At 36.7% G+C, this 20,132-nt stretch overlaps 1 protein-coding gene across 3 annotated transcripts in view; it reads left to right on the forward strand.

The window, feature by feature from the left end:
* The window catches only part of ATG5 (autophagy related 5), an 84,722-nt gene extending 65,245 nt beyond the window's left edge, over positions 1 to 19,477 (forward strand). For all 3 annotated transcript variants that reach the window (XM_030000668.1, XM_030000657.2, XM_030000688.2), the window contains one exon: positions 17,110 to 19,477. In XM_030000668.1, coding sequence (XP_029856528.1) covers positions 17,110 to 17,246 — 137 coding nt within the window. In that variant the 3' untranslated portion in view covers positions 17,247 to 19,477. The remainder of the gene's footprint in view (positions 1 to 17,109) is intronic.
* Positions 19,478 to 20,132: the final 655 nt, after the last annotated feature.

Genomic DNA, 20,132 nt, shown 5'->3' on the forward strand with positions numbered 1-20,132 from the left:
AGTTCCAGTTCCAGAAAATTAGGTGGTCTTTTAAATAACTCAAGAGTTATTACTATTTGTGAGAAGATTTAGTGTATTATGGAGGAACAGGCTGAGATGAAGCTTGATATTGCCTGTGGTCTCTTTAGACTGACTGCATAGTTATACTTTCTACGCAGGTAAGGAAGAGAAGATGTTAAGATCATGCTGTTGCCTGCAAATATAGCATAAGGTCACATAGTGGATATGGTAGAACACATTACTTATGGGTATTCTTCCCAAAACTGCTAAATAACAAAATTAATTATCTGTGCCTGAAGGAGACAGCACCATGGCTATTTTTCCCTACTGTCTAATAACCTCTGTCTTACTGAGATGAGTTAGATTAAGCTACCTGCTTACAGCAACAATGTTGTTTATGACAGATAAATAAAATTAGGTGTTATCTATCTGTTGCTGCTAGAGAGGTCATGCTGCATTTCCCCACAGTTTTATGCATCTGATGATAGGTGTTCCTGTTGCCAGTTAAGAGGCCTTTGTTTCCAGAAGTAGTGATACCAGTTCTGAACTTCAGTGTTTATCAAATTTGAAAAAAAGTGAATAATTCACAGTGATTTAAAAAAAAAAAATTAAGTAGACATTTATGAGGTTCCTGTAAAAGAACATCCTAATATTGTAAACAGTTCATTTAGAAATGGTGACTCATCTTACTAGAAGGGGATGAACACAGTATGATCTTACATAACTACAGAGCAGCAACTGCAAGAGGAAACAGTGTTGAGTTCAACAGAATGCTTTGAAGAGGCAAAGGGTTAAAATGATAGAAAACAGAGTTGTTCTGGGGGAGGGAAATACTTCTTTCCTCTTCCACACCAGAAATTTAAGACACTGTGCATAATGCAAAGATAGAAATTGTATAATGCAGAAGGAAACAGTTTTCTTCCACTGCTATCATGTCTAAACAATTCTGGATACAATTTTAATTTGCCAGTGTTGTTGAAGTCTTCATAAAACTTGTTTTGATTTTTGTCTCATGCTTCCTTGAAGACTCAAATGGTAAACATTTGGACATAATGACGCAAACAGTAGGCTATCAATCAATCCCAGTTTTCACAGCATTGTTGTTCATTCAGAAAAGCTGTGTGAACTGACCTCTTTCTACAGCAGTGTCATTAATTCTTTCAGAAATAAAACAAGGATCAAAAAGACTTCCAGGATTTTTCTCTTAAGACTTGCTGTACTGAATGATTTTGTAAAATTAGGGATCAACTGTTTTCAATTAACTCTCAGCTTTTTGTAATGTATATTGTATGAGAGACTACATATTAATTGTTTTTGTTCTCCCTCAGTTTTCTAAGTATTGACTTCCAGTAAATTAGTCAAACAGAAAATTGAATTTATATTAGATTTGCTATGTAGGCTCCTAATTTTGATGCAAGTGACAAGTAGTGCAATAGAAGGAGATAAATGTATGCAGTGTGAATGTCTTTGAATTGACATGAAATATAACTGGGCTTGGTCTGTCTGAGGTCAGAATTAGCCTGACCTGGGTTTACCATGGGAGCTGCACAGCAAGGAGAGGAGCAGCACAGCACCAGCCCAGTCCTTGCTGCTCTGGTGGTGAGCAAACTTAGGAAGCTTTTGCTCCCCATGTCTAGCTAGTAAGTCTGACTGCTTGTGCTCTCTGCAGGCTGGTCTCTGCTTTTCAGTGCTGTGGAGTTACAGTGTTGAAATACTTTTCCAAGCCACCTACATTTAGAAGTATAACTAGCCCCAGTCAGTTTGAGGCAGTTTATTAGCCACCCCTTCAGCCCACATGGATATGACAGTATTGTGAAGGGTTAGAGGTCTTGTAGTGTGCAGGCATACAAAAAGATGATTAAAAGCTCATGAGTGATATGAATTCTAGTCCACTGTCTCCTCTGCTACAAGAGTCGTCTTGCAGGTCAGAACTGAACTTCAAACCACTACTTAAGCTATTCCACCCTCCTTGTGTTCTTGACTCAATGGTGCTGTCCATGTTGAAGGAGGTCATCATGTACGTCTCCTTTCTGGTGTGAGTCATTATTTGTGCCTGTTATCTTTTCCTAACCAGGCCATCTGCTTGGATTATCCTTCTGCATCTGCCTTTCATCTGTCTGACTTCCGATTTTTTTGATTTTTTTTTTTTTTTTTACACCCACCCACACACCTACCTGCCCCAGCTGCTTGCTTTTTTTTTTTTTTAATTTGAAGTGGAAAGATTTTTTTTGTTTGTTTTTTCTGTATTAAAATTGCATGCCTTATGATTTAGTAGTTCTTTTTGATCAAAAGGGGTGGAAGTCCAGAGGTTGTCTTGAGATTACAGAATTAATAGTCATGACCACAGAGTTAATAAATATAGAATTAATTTGTCATGACTACACAGAAAGGAGCAAATAATCTGAGAGTTAATAGTGTGGCAGCTGTGCTGTTTATATGGCTTCTTGTTAGCCATCTTCATTTCTAAGAAAGCTCTTTGCATAATCAGGGCTTCTGTGTAGGCAGAATGTTCTGGCTTGCTTGCTGTCAAAAGACAAAACATGGGGATCTGCGGCTGGTTGTGATCTTTCTGCATAGAATTTCTCAGGAAACAGCAAGCATATCTTGGTTTTAAGGATTGCTCCAACTTTACGTCAATCAGCTATACAAAGATTATCCGTTTGGTAGATTGTGAGCCCTCTGCCCCTTTCCTAGTGGCAGATGGGAAACTTAACAAGTCTAAATGCCGGACCCTGCAGCTAGGATGGAATAATGCTAGGCACAAGCGTAAATTGGGAGAGGAGTGGCTGGAGAGCAGCCCTGCAGAAAGGGATCTGGGGGTGCTGGTCGACAGCAGGCTCAATATGAGTCAGCCGTGTGCCCTGGCACCCAAGAGGGCAAACCCCATCCTGGGGTGCATCAAACACAGCCTAACCAGATGGTCAAAAGAGGTGATTATCCCGCTGTATTCAGCACTGGGGCGGCCTCACCTCGAATACTGTGTGCAGTTCTGGGCCCCACAATTTAAGAAGGATGTGAGGGTCCTCGAATGCGTCCTGAGGAGGGCAACAAAGCTGGTGACAGGGCTGGAAGGAATGTCCTACGAGGAGCAGCTGAGGACTTTGGGCTTGTCTAGCTTGGAGAAAAGGAGGCTGACCGGCGACCTCATTGCTCTCTACAGCTTGGTATCCACTGATAGGATGTGTGGGAATGGTTCAAAGCTGCGTCAGGGGAGGTTCAGACTGGACATTAGGAAGCATTTCTTTACCGAGAGGGTGGTCAAACACTGGAACAGGCTTCCTGAAGAGGTGGTTGATGCCCCAAGCCTGCCAGTGTTTAAGAGGCGTTTGGACAATGCCCTTGACAACATGCTTTAACTTTTGGTCAGCCCTGAATTGGTCAGCCAGTTGGACTAGATGATCATTTTAGGTCCCTTCCAACTGAAATGGTCTATTCTAGTCTAGTCTTTCCTCTTCCATCCACCAACTTTCCTAATATCACAAGAGTAATGTGCTTTTTCTTTGTGACTTAGAAGTGGTTTCTGGGCATGCACACGCATTCATATTCAAAAGGGGAGAATGTAGGAAGAGGTACAACAAATAGGGAAATAATCCTGTTTCTCGGACAAGCCTTTGGAAGTTTGTTCAGCTTCAGCTAAATTTGTTCTGTTGGCCACCCAATAAGTTTTATTAGTATCAGACTCCAGGCTATTCTCTTTAAATTTGTAAGAAGGCCAATGACTTCATTGAGGCACAAGAGTTATTTAAGTCTATTACTAACGTAGTATGAAATGGAGAAAGTAAAATCTTCCACAGAGCAAAATAACTTTTTCAAAATTTAGCTTATTCTGTTTGGAAATCACAAGCCAGCACTTCTAAAATTCTCTGCAGAAGAGAGGTTGGATTTTTAATCCTAGAGCCATCTGCTTCATGGGCTGCAGTAGAGCTGCGCTTCCTGGGACCATCAGTGTCGTACCCCCAAATCCCTGATGGAGTGCTATGGATCTGAAAATGTAGGCAGTCAAGAAAAGATTGTGGAAAATTACTAGAAACTGGGCAAGTTTTCTGTCAGTAATCTGCTGTGCATATGAGTTTTAGGAAAACTGTTGGAATCAAAGCGTCTTGACAAAATGTTTTGGTTGTGGTGAATTTTCAGTTTTAAAAGGAGCATTTTTTGTGTTTTAGGAGGAGACCTCAGGTTTTTTATGCACTGTACGGACATTGCAGTGTGTTCTCACAGAATTTATCAATTAGACAAAAGATGATTGAAGAGAGACAAAAAGGAAGGAGAAATTAGAGGCACAGAGGGGTGATGTGGCTTGCACCTGGTCACACTGAGGTCAGTAGCAGAGTTAAGAATTGGATTTTTTTGAATCCTGATCTAAATCAGTCTGTCTCGTCCCAAGAAGATCACAGAGGTCACTCAGTATGACTGAGCCATCAAAAACTTCACAGGAAAAAAACCCAAACAAAACCTTTCTTCTACTTTCTCATATATCCTTGCTCACAGAAACAAGCATGTCAGCAACAGCTAAGGTACACAAAGTATATTGACTTACAGGGTATTTTTTACAACTAGTTCCATAGAAAATGTGAGTGTGCTCCAAAATTTTTTTTTTTTTTTTTTTTTTTGGTAGAGGTCATCATCCTGTTAACATTCATATGCTGTATAATCACTGCTGCCTTTAGTGCTGTAACTGGTGCAAGTGTAACTGGAGACTTCAGTGGGTCTACCAAAGCTTTCAGGAGACAGCAGTAAACCTCTGTAAAGACTTGCAGTGTGAAGTTCTCAACCAGGACATTGCAGCGCACAACTGGATTTAGACACTGTGGTGTTAGTGTTTTTATTTATACTAGTGAATAAAAGAGGGCTGAACATGTGTTGTTTGTGCTGTATGACTATTAGCAGTTCTCTGGCATAATTTTGGTCTAGGCCAATTAATACTCTCCCAGAAAATTTGACTAGTGTTCATGGATTAACAGTCAGCGGACTATTCTCAGTAAGCAATATGGAAGGGGAGATAATTTAGTTGAATAGACATGAGCTGTGCTCTGACACTTGCCCTGAGGTCCAGAGAGTCGGTTCTGGTCCATTTTATGAGCTATATCTATACCTTTAACAGAGCTAAAAAGAAGAGAACATGCAAAACTAAAGGACCTACAAAAAATAATTAGGAGAAAAGTAGCAGCCTTACCAATTATGTAAAGCAGAGTAATCCACTAATAAACACTATTTGCTGTGTCTTACTCTTTTCTCTAAGGATTCAGTAGCACTTGTTAGTAGTAGTTGTCCCCTTCTTGAATATCATTTTAATCAGAGATTTCAGTAACTTCACATTCAGTGGATAAATTGTGCTTTCTATCTTATTTAGCACTGGTAGCGATTTGGAGAATATTTGTAAGAAAATAGAGGTAAAACTTCTCCTTATGTCAAAGCCAAAGTCTTATGCAGTGGCTTGGCATGTGCATGGAGGTATTATAGTCATTGAAGATTTGAATGCCTCTTGTGCTCCTTGCCCTTTTTCCTGATGGTATCATCACTACACTTACAATGGCAAAATGCAGCGGGTATCTACACTTTGGGAAACTTCACTAAGTCCAGGCTCTTAATGAAAACTCCTACTCACTGGCAATTTAAGCAAAGAAGCCAGATGTATGGACCAGATACACAAATAGATGCCATTCTGCCACTTGTGATGTTGGGGATCAGTATCCTCAGATGGAAGGGTGGTTGCAAAGCCAGCTCTCTTTAAATTGCAAACTAATGCAGCAAAATTAGCTGTAACTTATTTCAGAGCTATGTAACTGCAGTGTTTTGTCCACATAGCTAATGATTCCTAGTAATATTGCTAACTAATTAATGATACTAACTTAGCAAATTCTGTTTGCAAATGCTGTATGTATGTGTTATAAGTTTTATGAATCTACTTTTCTGCTGTAAAGTGGAAAGATACTTTCTGAACTCTAAAACAACAAAAAATACTTGTTACTAGCCAAACTCTCCTTAAAAATAAAGATTATATGATAATCTGTCAGCTTTGAAGCAAACTCTCTTGGTATTTTGGAATGGAAAAATGAAAATTAACTTCGGATGAAAATTCACTTCCAATCTTAACTCTGAACAGGTAGGTGTTTTGTGGGGAGGGTTAGTTTTCTTTATTTTATTTTTTTAAAGTTACTGTTCAGTGTAAAGAGCCCTTCAGGTATTCCATTACTCCTTTATCCACTCTTTCCTGAGTTTTGCAAGACTAAAATCTTTAACTTTACTGTGGTAGAGATCTCTAAATACTTTAATCGACTAGCTGTTCACAAGAACTTACAGTACATGTACAGAAAAAAATATTTCATGTGTGCAAACTCTATTGCCTGCTCATTAAAGAATTTATTTTTCAATGAGTAAGGGCCCGGAAGAAGCTAATGTAAGTATTTTAGCAAGGGTTTGTATTTCTCTGATAAACAGCACTCCCCTTCTGTTTGTGATCACAGGATGAAAGCTCTCTAAGCTTGTATATGTACATTTTTACTGCTACATCATGTAGTGTGCTCTTAAGATTGAGATCTCATTCCCCAGGAAGCATTTCTGTCTAAGATTAATTGCCCTTTTAAAATCAGTGTTTGATGTATTCCTTTGGCTATATCCTGACTCACTTTAACCCTCTTTGACCTGACCCCACTGACTATTACCGCCATGGCTGAAGCAGAAATCCTTCAGCTTGAAGTATGCAGTACAGACTTGAGCCTGTGGTTTTTCACATCGATGGATTCAATTAGCTGAGCTTTTACTGATCAGCTTAGCAGAAGTTGAAGAATTTGTCAGACATGGAACAAAACTGTCCATACTTTGGGGTTAATTGAATAGCTCATCTCCATATTTATGTATATTTTGCTTGTGAAGTTGTTTACTTTGTTAAATATCATAATAATATTGCTGGAAGTAGCATTTTAAAAAAGGCAAAACCAGTTTATTTTTCTCCAGTTAAATGGGGGAAGGTACACAACATGAAATAGCAAACATTAAGCCTTTGATCTGTATATACCGCTTATCACTTTTTCAGGCGTATGTTTTTAAACTGTAATTATGTCCAAATGTCCACTTTTGAATTTGATTTATTAAACTGGGCAGATAAATTAACAATTAGCATTATGGCTTGATGAAAACAAGTAAATGTGCTGGTCTTTTCTGTATTGACAATGATTTTGCAGCAACAGTGATCCTGCTTTGCTTTGCCTTGCTAGGAATAGTTCATCATTTGATTAGCTGAAAAGTTCATTATAAAAGATGGACGGCCATTACAATCAAGGAATATTTGCAGGCATGATGTGAATTATAGTAACTTGGAAATGAAGTAAAATAGAGGTTGAAAGTTCAAGAATGCCATTAAAAACCTTTAAAAGTGTATGAATGCGCATGTGCATAGGGAATATATAATATGATTGTATAGAGAATTTCCTATTTAATTGTTTGGCATAACAGTATTTGGAAAACAATGACATAATAAAAGTTCTCACAAACCATTAGCAACAAGAGGTCTTCTACAGCAAATTGATTTGCATTATATCAGTCTTTACAGAGAAAGAACCATATTGATCATATTTAGCTCCCTAGCTGTATACAGAGGTAGCCTTAATTTCTGAAGGTCAGTTGTACACAGTTTAGAGGGAAAGGAAACCTCAAATCTACTTAAGGGCATGATGCATGAAAGTGTTAATTTATTGTAAGTCAAGATGCCTGCTGTTTAAAAAAAGCTACACAACTCCTAAAAGTGATTTAGCTCTCCCTCAACAATGGAAAACATACCATGGATGAGTTGGGCTCAATTTGTCACGCATTCAAGTGCTTGTCTTTTAATGCACACCTTGCCTGTTCCTTGTATATATAAATGTACTGTGTGCTTACCTGTTACATGGAACGGCAGCATGATTTGCATTGAACTTTGCCACTTTGTTCACATGTGTGTAGCCAAACTTAAACCTATTGCAGGAAATTGTTTTATAAGTTTCAATTGCTAATCCCAGTCTTTTACAAACTAGCACAGGTTTATTGCTGATTCAGGGCTGAGGCTAAGGCACCGATGCTAAGGAAGAAGGGGTATAAGAATATTTCCTGAGAGTTTCATCTTATAAATTTTTTTTTTTTTTTTTTTTTTTTTTTTTTCCTGCCTGAAGCTAGATATTTGATGGGAAGCATCTCAGGTTCAGTCATTGTAAGGTCTTCTAAATCCTTTTAACTACTAAATGTTAGATATTTAAGAAAAGGATTTTAGGGTTCTGCAATAAATTAGTTTGGGACTTATTACAACAACCCCATTAAAAAGCTTCTATTAAATATACAAGAATAAAAATAAATAAATAAATAAAAACAACAAAGTTTAGTTAAGTAAAGCTTTCATTTCCATCCTCTATCTGCTTTTCCACTGAGCTGCATGAACTCTTTTACAGAAGGAAAAATCCCCTTGGTTGTCTTAAATAGCATTACTGTCACTGTTAACTGTTTTAGACTGCGTGGAGAATTGTTAAAAGTCTGCTCAGGCAACCTGGACTTGCTGGTGTTTGAGGCCAAATTCACTTTCTCTAAAAACTTTTTCAGTGGAATAGAAATAAGTTTTCTAGTTTGTTTACATACTTTCTGGCTTCTTTGAGATTAGACATGTAACCCAAATTCTCATAAGCTGCTCCAAAGTGTAAGGAACTTTTGCTTGTGGTTTTAGTTTAATCCACATTTTTTTTGTTATATTTCAGAAATGTGGCTATTTAACCTGAGGATAGACTTGAGGTAGAAGATGACAGAAATAGCGAGAGGAAAAATTGCATGGAGAAGAAAATGATGAATAGGAGTGATGCCAAGTATTTTATTTGATCTCAGTATTTAATGATACTTAATGCAGATGATAACGTTGAATATTCATCTACTTGCATTTTGAGGATAGAGAAAGCTAGGACCATGCTGGAATATAATCCAGGGAATCTAATCATACTAAGAACTGTGACAAAAACTTCTCTCCTTTAAGTCACAAATGTCTAAACTCAAGTAGGAGATGTTCATGCCGCAAGAAGATCATGTAGAGATCAGCCAACTGGCCTGTGTCAAAACCATGTAAAGAAATAACAGCAGTAATTAAAGCTAAATCGGTGAGTATGGACTTCATGACAGTGTCACGATGGAGGAATACTTGAGATATCTTGCCTGGAGTTGGGCTTTTGTAGTCAAGTACTCTGCAAGAACAGAGTTCACTGAGGTTGATACAGGTCTAGTTCTATCATAGCATTTTGGACTAAGAAGCAGTAGTTCTTACAAGGGATTCTGGTAAGATGACATCAAGGCACTCTAAGGGTGAAATTGAGACACTTAATATGAATGCCAAAACACTCCAGGATGGAGAGAGACTGATGTTTTGAACTGTTTATTTTGGAGAAGAATTTAAAACATCAAAATAATGACTTAGAAAAGATAGGTTAAGCGCTCCTGTTATCTGTAAGAAGCTGTTCGGTAAACCTATTAAGAATTAACATTCCTTCTAAAAGATATTTTTAAACGAAATGCAAAGTTGTGGATTTTATTTACTGTTAGTTGTCTTTGAGGCCAGGAACTTGTCATAGGTAAAAGCTCTGTGGGATATCTGTGTAGATATCAAGAATATTCAGAGCTGAGAACACAGATTTAGGAAAACTGTGACCTTCAATTTGAGCAATTGAACTCATGTTACTACCAGTGGTGAAAATGAGAGATATTCTCTTTTTGCTACCAGTTAACCAGATCTACCTGATTGTTTACTTATATTCACATTGGGAAGTTAGATTATATCCAGGAACTGAAGTTCTTATTCTCCATAGCACATCGTGTGTTTGGAACAATGTTTATTCCAGATACAGAATCATTTTGAGGAAAAAGACTTGTTCTGAATGATGCATCGACCATGTATTTCTGCGTGCGAGTTCTTCACCTGAAATCAGCATCAGTGGCTTTCCCCAGGGCTGGCAGGATATGTAGGCAGGAAGGAGAAGTCAATCCTGTGCTTTTGTGTCACATATCAGCCTCTACGTTTTTGAGGTCAGAGGAACCTTTTGTTGTGGCTAGGCGATTTTAAAGTCAGCTTTGCAGAATTTTTTCTGTGTTCTTGCTCTTGGTCAGAGGATGCTGAACAGCATGTCTTGCTGATTGTGATCCGATATATCATCTGTGTTTCTGTTTAAACTGACAGTTATTCCAAATTAGGGGAGAGGAAGGGAATAAGGGTTTTGGTAATTTATGTGCAATTAAAGTGAGGCAAAAGGTATGTTAAGATTGCTATGGAAAATGAGTCGCTTCTAGCAGTGGAGCCTACTACTCTGACGAGCGGGGTCCTTTATTGCAATAGGGTGGAATTCACAGAAAAGTAAGGAAAGCTTGGAATATAATGGCTGAAATAGGGTAGTATGAAGCTTCTGAAAACTCATACTAAGATTTTATTCCTGTTTTTAAAATTTTAACTAAAAAAACCCTTGCTCAATGGAATGTATAGTAACCTTAGACCTTGAAGCTATCATTTCCTAAATATAAAATATTTTGTATCAGTAAAGAGAACTTGTGTTCACTGTCTGAAGTACTTATGCTGAGTTCATTCAAAGAGCAAGGGATCATTTGGCCAAGAGATTTGACCAAGTTCAACTTTTTTTGTATGTACTTCCCGTAAAATTGCGTAAGTATTGAGCACCTGTTAGTACTCAGCTGAGTAGGTAAGATTTGTTTAAAATACAAGGTTGTTTTAGTATTTGAGACCTTTATATTGAGGTAATCATTACTGTGGAATCTGAACATCTCACCGTGTTTCTGTACTTTGGTTGATATTACACATACATGTGCCAGAAACTGATGGCAGAAATATTCCAGTTAGATTTGAGTTTATGAATGGAAAAGCCTGAAATAATATGTTTTAACTTTTTTTTTAAAAAAGATACTTAAGAAAAGCAATGTGTGAGTATTCGATTTATAGATGGGTTGAATTCATTCTGTAGCTAAGCTTGCTCACTAAGCAAAGAAATATTTTGCCATAACTTTAAAAAGATATGTTATCTGGCTAAAGTAAATATTACAAAAGTGATGTGAAAATGTTCATAATACTCCTTAGCTTAATTTTTTTGAAGTTTATTGATATTTTATGAGCACATGTGACTTTAGCACATGCAATGAAAATAATTGTGAAGCTTGTTTTGTTGTGAATGGTATCCAGTCATTGTCAATTTTAATATCAGACATTGGAGCTGTTTTCAGTTTGGGACAGGTCGCTGTTGAAGAGCTAGATGCTATTCAACAGTTTCAGCGCTAGCAGTCGAAAGATCCCTGTATCAAATTGAACCATTACTGACAATATTGAGGTTTTGGGTTTTTTAGAGACGTTACCTACTTCAAAAGTGCAAAAAGTGAAGTATGTTTATCAAGTGCTTGTTTACTTATATTCTACTACTGGTGCAGAAGTCACTGGAGTACTTCTTTAGACTATGAGGCTTGTCTGGGGCTGTCTCTTCTCTGTATGTCCTAGAATATCCAACCTGAGGTGCCTAGAGAGGGGAAGGGTAACTTCAACCACTGTCCAGTTTTGTCTGACCACCTGTAGTTACAGGTTAGAACATAGTCTTTGAATTTGCTTGCTAATGTAGTGTAGTCTTTTGTAAATAATTGCACATAGTTTCATATATGATCCTCTGTGCTAGACCAGAAGTGTAGCTCTCAAGAAGGAAATTTTCACCTTTGCTTGCTAGGAACTTAGCCCCACCCAGCTTTGGCTTTACCCTTTAAAAATTGAGTCAGCAGTATCTGTCAGTAACAAACTTAGTGAAGCACATTACTGAAACCTATGTCTCTGTAAGTAATTTCCTAAAAGATCCTAAAGAGGCAGATGAAAATCTTCCCGGTGAAGATGTTGGTATGTCTCTTCAGATTCAGAGATGTCCGAGACACCAGCTGCCGAGCACATGCTGTCAAGGAGTGCTCTGGCTGCTTCAGGGTACGTGCACCTAAAGGCCTGTCCTCCTGCCTGGTAATCTGAGGAGCAGGAGGGGTGGAATGGAAAGCAGCTGCACCACAGCCACAAAAGGAGAGCTCTGCTCCTTGTAACGCTGACCCAAGATGAGTTTTCCCACAGTCTGGTATAACCTATTGTCAGGAATACCTTTAGTATCATCTAATCCAGAACATACCTGAAGATAAGCAAGCGAATGTTTATGGACCACTTCACAGCTGAAAAAGCTGGAAACTAGTTCTGTTACATGATTCATAAGGCTGCTACTGCATGATACTTGGTTATATTTACTCCTTATACTTTTTAGTATCCTTGTCCACTATAGTCCTGCAGCCTTGTATCATGCAAGTAGTGCATTATTTGCTCCTAGCTTGGAGCACAGGGTTCTATTGCCCTTTTTAGGGTTTTAAAGCCAATTTTGCAGGTGGTGCTGCCCTGAGTAAGAACTGTGGTTTCTGCGGTGTCCAGTTTGATACTACAGGCAGGTTCTGGGACTTGCTCTCCAGAGGACTTGCGTACAGAGGGCTCGAAGTACTCCAGGGCCGTTTTTGCTAAATCCTGAATATCTTATATTGTTTATCAGTGAAAGAATTTAAGCCAGCTAAATTGTCCTGACAGGTGATTGCTAAAGGCCACAAATCAGAAGGGAGGTATTTTATCCTACTAAAGAATTTTAAGTGGTGCATCACAGATGTAGTCTAGCTAGAGAAGCCAACCTTGTGTAGGTGAAAGGGAGTATGTAGCTGCAGCATTGGTGATCATTGTGGTGCTAATCTGAGTGAAAAATGGCTGAAATATGTAGCTTTGCCAGAAGTAGTGCCTTCTCACTATTCTTAGGCACTTGAATCTGTCTCAAAACCAATCTTTTCCCTCTATCTTTAATTCTTCCTTTCTAAATAAAAAGATAATTCAGTAGAAAAATGTATTTAGATTGCATCAGCGGTATGTGTAACAATCTGAAATGATGCTGAATGAGCTAATTAAATTCTTTTATTTCCTAATATTGAGAGGTTTACTTCGCAAGCAATAACTTATATAGCTAAAGGAAATAAAAAAAACCTACCATGTGATACCATGACATTGCACATCTTCCTGCCTTCTCTGAAGACTACAGATTTTCTCTTCTTTGTTCTTTTTCTGTGTCTCGCTGACCCTTGAACATTGAGAGTTTTTAGAGGAAGTTTGGGATTAGCAACAGCAAATACCGTAGTAGCTAGGGCATTCTCCTTAAAGAAGGGAGAGTGGACTCAAGCTGCCTCAGGTTGAGGAGGGCTTTGAGCCACTACCTCAAGGACTCTGTTGAGATGCAACAGCCACTACCTCTTGCTTCCTTCCAGCAGCTGCCTATCTGCAAAAGAGAGTCCTTTGCCAGTACTTTCTGTGGCTGGATCAAGGTGGTTTCCTGATCAGGAACACTGAGGCACCTTATAGATGAGAGAGAAGCAGACCTCTTCTTAAAACCTTCACTTCAGAGCTGCCTGTTTCTCTCCATTTTCTGTACAGAGTTGGGAAACTCTTCTGACTTGACATGGTATGTTTTATTAGCCTGGGTCAGGCCCCTGCTTTAAGTGTTGCAGCCTTTGAGTTAGTGTCTAAATTGTGATCTGAAATATATCAAAAATTTCTTTGTACACAACGTGTAAAAATAGTTATCTGCCTTCTGGAGACAGAATATTGTTAAGTTTTACCAAAAAACTTTGTAATCTGTACTTATCACTTGCCACTAGTGACTTTCAGAGGCTATAGTGCCTTCTATATTCATGGATTTCCACAAGGAAAGCAAAGAAAAATCATTTAATCCTGGGACAACCACTCTGATAGGAGATGACTTAATTGGTTTTGAGGCTTTTTTTGTAGTTGTAAAAGCCAAAACAGTATTTATTATTCATTCATCACTTCAGTAGTATAAAAATACTCTAAGTAAATAGTTACTACGTACACACATTATAAAAACTTCCTACGAAACATGAATTGCTATACTTTTATTTTTCTGATATTTCCACTTCTTCTTCCCGAGATTAATTTGCAACAAAGTAAAAGAAACCATCTTTAGCTTATATGATAGCTAACATGTAAATCAGTTCTATCATGATTTTAAAAGCAAAAAAAAAGTTAGTGAGGTGACTGGAAAACTTCAATTTCTTGGGTTTGAGGAAATCCTGTTTTCTTTACTACATTACTGAATATTGTAAAATGGGTATTGACAGTAATGATATTATCAGGTCCAGACCCCTTGCACTACTGATGAGCAGAGTTATTTGCCCTAATTTTTATAGACCTGGTTCAATGACATAGAATGGCATTAATCTTCTTTGTAAGTCATTTAAATCTTACACCACTCATTTAAATGTATGTTGTGTTTAGCAACTTGTACACTTTTATAGAGACGTTTTGTCAGTCTAAAAAGACTTAGTTATCATAGAATATGGGGTGGGGAAGAAGAGGACAGCACTTGGTGTGTCAAGATGCATACAAAATAAGCTACAACTCTTAAGACTGTGAACAGTAATGGAAGGAAAAATATTACGTAAATCTATTATAGCTATAAACCAGGTGGATGAAGCTTTCATGATAGCTAGCAAATCACACAGAACCCAGATCACAGTGGTAATAGTGGATACAAATTAGACAGCTGTTGAGAAAACAAGAATATTTTCCAGTAATTTTTTTAGTGTATTTGCTGTTGACAACTTTTTGCTATATAAAGTGGAGGAGCCATCTATAGGAGAAAGAGTCTGTATGTGATTCAAAATAGGGAAGTTACTGAAAACATGAAAGTTGAAGAAAGTTTGGGTAAATGTGACTTAAGTGAGAGTTTATGGTCCCTAGTAACAAAAGGAGGGAAGAATGTTAAAGTAAAAACAATGGATTTTGTGAGAGAAGGCTACAGTAAACACAGAATAGGTAGATAAGATCTCTTTAGTCAAGCCTCGAGGGGGAAAAGGAATTAAGGAGAAGTGATGCTTTGTCAGAGGTAATACTAAAGCACAAACAATGCTAATGCAGAGATTTAGACTTTAATTAAACTGTAAATTCTTCATTGACTTCTGAGACTTTCTCAGTTTGCTGAGGAACAGAATAAAAGATTTGTATGAGAAAGAGACAAAGTTGGGTAGGGAGCAGGGATGCATCCAAAAATGTTCTGTCACACAGTAAAAGAAGAGCCAAAGAAAGTGTTTAGCATTTATAAGCCTTTCCTCCAATGACAAGAAAATGATACTTAGGTTCTAAAGCTTTTAATCTTTTTTTTGTGCAAGTTTTTGCTAAGAAGTCAGCTATGTATAGGTGGCTAGCACAGTACTAATGCTGAAACAGCGTTCTGCCATCTGTTTGTGTATGCAAATTAGTTGTTTCTGAAAATTAAATAATATTATGAAATGTAAAAAAATGTCACCAACTCTGTGGCCAATTTATGGAGTACCATAGAATACCATAGATAAATTTTAATTTGAAAATGTTAAATACATATATTTGGGAGTTATTTTTAATATTAAAAATATGTAGATGTTCTGTAACTTCTTAATGTAAAAACTTGGTTTCTGAGATCTTTTCTTTTGCCGTTTATACTCTTGACAATCTGACTGGTAATGTTTCAGCCCAATAAATACCTGCTTTGGTTGGAAATACCAGAAGTTTATTTTTAAATGATGTGCTGCGTTATTCTGACCTATCTGCAATAAAACCAGAAACCAGCAATTGTTTATGCTTAATTTAGTGTGATAATGTGTATACTATGCCATTTAGAGAATCAAGCTTTATATATTTAATCAATAATTTGTACAGAATATGTTACCATATGTAGGTAACATGTAACTAATGTATAATGCTTTATTTTAGGCAAACATAACTGTCTGTTTCTGCAGGAAGAATTATTACTAGCATAAAGTCAACAGCATATTCAAGGATGATTCTTCCTAGTTTAATTTAGCCTGTGCTGGTATAAATACTCGGTTATAATACAAACTTCTTCAGGCAGCTGTCAAATCATTTTATTTGCCAAACAAATAAGATTTTATCGATGTTATAAAATAGTAATTATGCTACAACTGGGGTAGCTGTATGAAAGAGCCAGTAATAGTACCTTCATTTCTAGATTCTGCTCTCTTCCATGCAACTCTTGGGGAGCATGGTGGTTTGTTCCGTAATATACATGGTTGAGGGGGGCATAAAATGCCAATTAGAGAAGGCGGTGATGTTTTTGAGCCCTGAATGTGGATTTCACTGTGGTAGGTCCATGTGAGAAAGCCAGAGTATAGTATAAAAACAGTAAAAGGTCACTGCATACTTTTTTTTCCCCTAACCATTATTTGGAGCATATTTCAGATGCTCTTCTCATCTCAAGGCTCTGAAATAAATTTTCATTTTTTGGTTTTTTTTAGTTCATTTCATGACAGTTATGTCAGTTGCTTTAGCTGGTTCCCATCATTTGAATCAAAGGATCAAAGTGCTTGCATCCTCCGGGACAAGTATAAATAAAAAAAATTGAAATATTCTTAGAAAATAATCTTGTCATACTGGGAATCATTTGCTAACTTAGCTTTTCCAAAAGATGAAACTAAGTGAGGAAAAAGCTGGTGCCAACTCAGCCTTCTGAGTAACTCTGAAATATTGCTAGAGACTTAAGTAAATTATTCTTAGCAAAACAAAACTACTTCAGGAATATTACATGTATTATATGTGTGACATATTACACATAGTCCAGCTTTTTCAGGAGATCACAGTATTAAGAATACAATTTCATTAGTATGTTTTAGGAAGATCAACATCTTAAGCATGATCTGTGTAAAATTCATACGGCTTATAGCCAGGCGAGATGGATATGCCTTAACTGTGTTGACATCAAGCTGTGATCACTGTAAGAAAAAAAAACTTGCAACTAATAAAGAAGAGTGGCACTTTCATTAAGTTTCATTTTAACCCAATTTTTTCTTGGAATTAATTTTAACTCAAAGTTTCTGTTTTAGATGACGGAAATCTTAGCTTTCTCCATACCAATATTTCCTGCTTTTTGTTCTGTTAAATGTTAAACTCTGTAACACCAATTAAATCTACCGTAAATTAACTATAAGTAAATGTTTAATCTTTCTGTGAACTTTGAACGGTATACTAGTGGTTTCTCTTTTTCTTTGAATTAGATGGAGAGCAGAAGACTCAAGTGATGATTCATGGAATTGAGCCAATGCTGGAAACACCCATACAGTGGCTAAGCGAACATATGAGCTATCCAGATAATTTTCTCCACATTAGTATCATTCCCCGACCTACTGATTGAAACTCAGCTATATTGGTATGAGGATCATTCTCAAGCTGGAATTATAAGGGCATGTCAACTTCTTGCTTTTGTCGGTCTTGACAGAGGCAGCCTGACCAGAAAAAAAATAAAAACAACAAAAAACCGAAACAAACCAAGAAGTCCTCACTGCTGCAAGCCAAACAGGAAGAGAGATCCTATCATCAGATAAGGGCAATTGGGCTGATCTTATTTTGCATCACCGCTGCTTTTCTTCACCACTGTAATTAAATCAGTTGCGATATGAAAGAATTTACGGGACCTCTGCAAGTCTGCTGTTGTCTTGTAAAATATAATGAAGCTGAAACTGTCAGCCGAAGAGCAAATGGAAATATGCCACTTGATTGTATTTCTGATTAACAAATAAACAGGGTTGTTTCCTAAAGTGGTAGTGTTTCAACTTTGAGAGTGGAAACATTGGTTTAATTTTCTAGAAAGTTAGACACTGAGAGATTCAGTTACCAATAGCTTTTTGTAAAAGATCAAATTACTGTAAACCCATCTTTCCTTAATGAGAAGTTCATGTTTACAGTATGTGTATTGGTATGCAAATGATCTTTTAACTTTGATAACAAGCAGTGAGAGATTTTAAAGTAAACCCGTGAGCATGTTTTGTCATTTAAAAACATGCACAACTTAATAATTTACAAATACTTTTGATTTGTATGCTGTCACTGAATACTCCAGTATGTTTATTATTCAAACCAGTTTTCATAGACTAGCAATGATGTAGGATAATTTGTCTCAGGATTTGTCATGGCATTTCTTTGTGCTCATCTAAATTTTTTTTTTCTGTAAGAATATTTTCTTAATTTAGTTTTAAAAGTTAAAAAAAAAAAGTAAACGGATGTTGCAAACGATTGTATCCTGCTGTTTATTCCCATAGACTAGAAAACAGTTAAATCATAGAATGATGAACAGATGTATTGCTTTTTAATAATTTTGAATTTTGGAAAGCTGAGGCTTTTCCAAGCTAATACTTCCTTACATCTGAATTTAGTTTTCTACTGTGGTCCCTGAGCAATCAGTCTGAAATTTGGAAGTTTCTAATCTCATTGCACAGATTTTTGCTTATTTTAGCAGATGTATTTTTAGGTTATTGGATTGCTTTGGTTTCTAAATGTTTGTTACCATTGCAGCTGCTACTAGGACTCTACCATTTTTTTTTGTGTTACACTGAATTCATCAAACTGTGTGCTATATTGCTTTGTCTGCAGTTTGTGGCTGTTTGTGGCACAAGACTGTGTTTATAGTAGACATATTATCATATATGTCAAATATTATCAAATATAAAGAAAGCATGACATTTTTCTTTCAAAAACAGTAGCTGTTGAAGTTTCTACTCAAAGTCTTGGCTTGCAAATGTCCCGGTAACTCCCAGTGCTATTCCCATTCATTTCCATGCTCCCTTTATGGTAGGACACTTACCTGTATCTGAAAAAGAAGAAAATGAAAATCAATCAAACAAACAAAAACCTCTTTAAGAAGCAAGAGGGGAAGGATCTCTTTGGGTGAGGGTAGAATCGAGGCTGAAAAAAGCCCTAAGGGCAGAAAAAGTCAGTAGACAAATTAGTGTTTTAAATGTAAATGAGGAAATAGCATTAAGGAAATGGAAGGGAAAAGGTAATAGTGAAATAAACCTATGCTGTATTCTGTGGGTCATGAAGAATTTTTAAAACAAAACAAACCATGCTGATCTGTGTTTATGCAGAAGTGAAATGTAATATTCTTATAGTGGGATGACTTGGTTGAGTTACTCTGATTTCCAGTTCTGTCTGGAATTTTTGTTACAGTGTTGGATTGGCATTTATAAACTTTCTTAGGCAGACACATCTAAATATTCTGGAGAATTTCAAAGTCCTGCCACTGGATAAAGCAAATATTTTGTAGAGTCTTCATATTAAAAAAAAAAAAAAAAAAAAAAAGTCTTTTTTAGGGATAATTTTTTCCATTAATCAGGATAAGAGGCAGTACATTTAAAAAAATTGTAAAGATTGTGTTTCCTTTGTTTTAAGGTAAGCTGGAGTAAGTCACTGGCTATTTTAATATATTCTACACCAGCATTTTAAGTATACAGCTCTCTTCTCATGGCCCGTATTTGCTAGTGAATCCAACTTTTAAGGCCTAGCATGGAACAAAGAAATAGCTTGGCTTTAAAACATACTCTTTCCTCTTATTTTAACTATTTAAACTTTATTAAAAAATAAAACAAAGTTTGAGTCTGTCTTTATTTCAAGCTAAATAAGGATCTTTGTCATGAAGTGACAAAAACATTCAATTAATACTTAATAAGTAGGAACTTCTTAAAGAGCTGGTTGGGTGATGTATCTAAACAAAAGCACATCATCACAAAATTGAAGTGGCGTCTTTGCTTTACCTGATTTAAATAACACTTTTGTAATTTCTTTTACTTACTGTGTGACTACAATAGCAGCAGAAGTTGCGTTGTGGCGTAATTAATTTTCTTCACTTTGAAATGCTGTAACTTCTGGAAGAAATACATGCACACACACTCCTCTACATTTAGAATTTAAGTGTATCTGGTGAGCAACTTAAACCATAGTTTAAAAAAGAGCAAAATATAGAGCTTGTTGCTGTCTTCACTGTATTTCATGTTGTTTGGCAAGGGCTACCTCCATTTTTGAATGTTCAGTGAAGAGTGAATTTTCCAATTATTTCTTTGATACCACTGGCTGTCACTCAGCCCACTGTCAGTCAGCAAACAAGGTGATGCCTTTTCATTAAGTGCTAGAAATCTGTTGTTTTAGTTTTAAATTAATTTGCATTAATTCTTTGGAAAAAAAAAAAGGCACCTATAATCCTGGGTTCGCATTAGGTACAGCAAATGCAGAAAAAGGGGGGGGGGGG

This window comes from Aquila chrysaetos, chromosome 2, assembly GCF_900496995.4.
Source record: "Aquila chrysaetos chrysaetos chromosome 2, bAquChr1.4, whole genome shotgun sequence".
NCBI classification, from domain to species: domain Eukaryota; kingdom Metazoa; phylum Chordata; class Aves; order Accipitriformes; family Accipitridae; genus Aquila; species Aquila chrysaetos.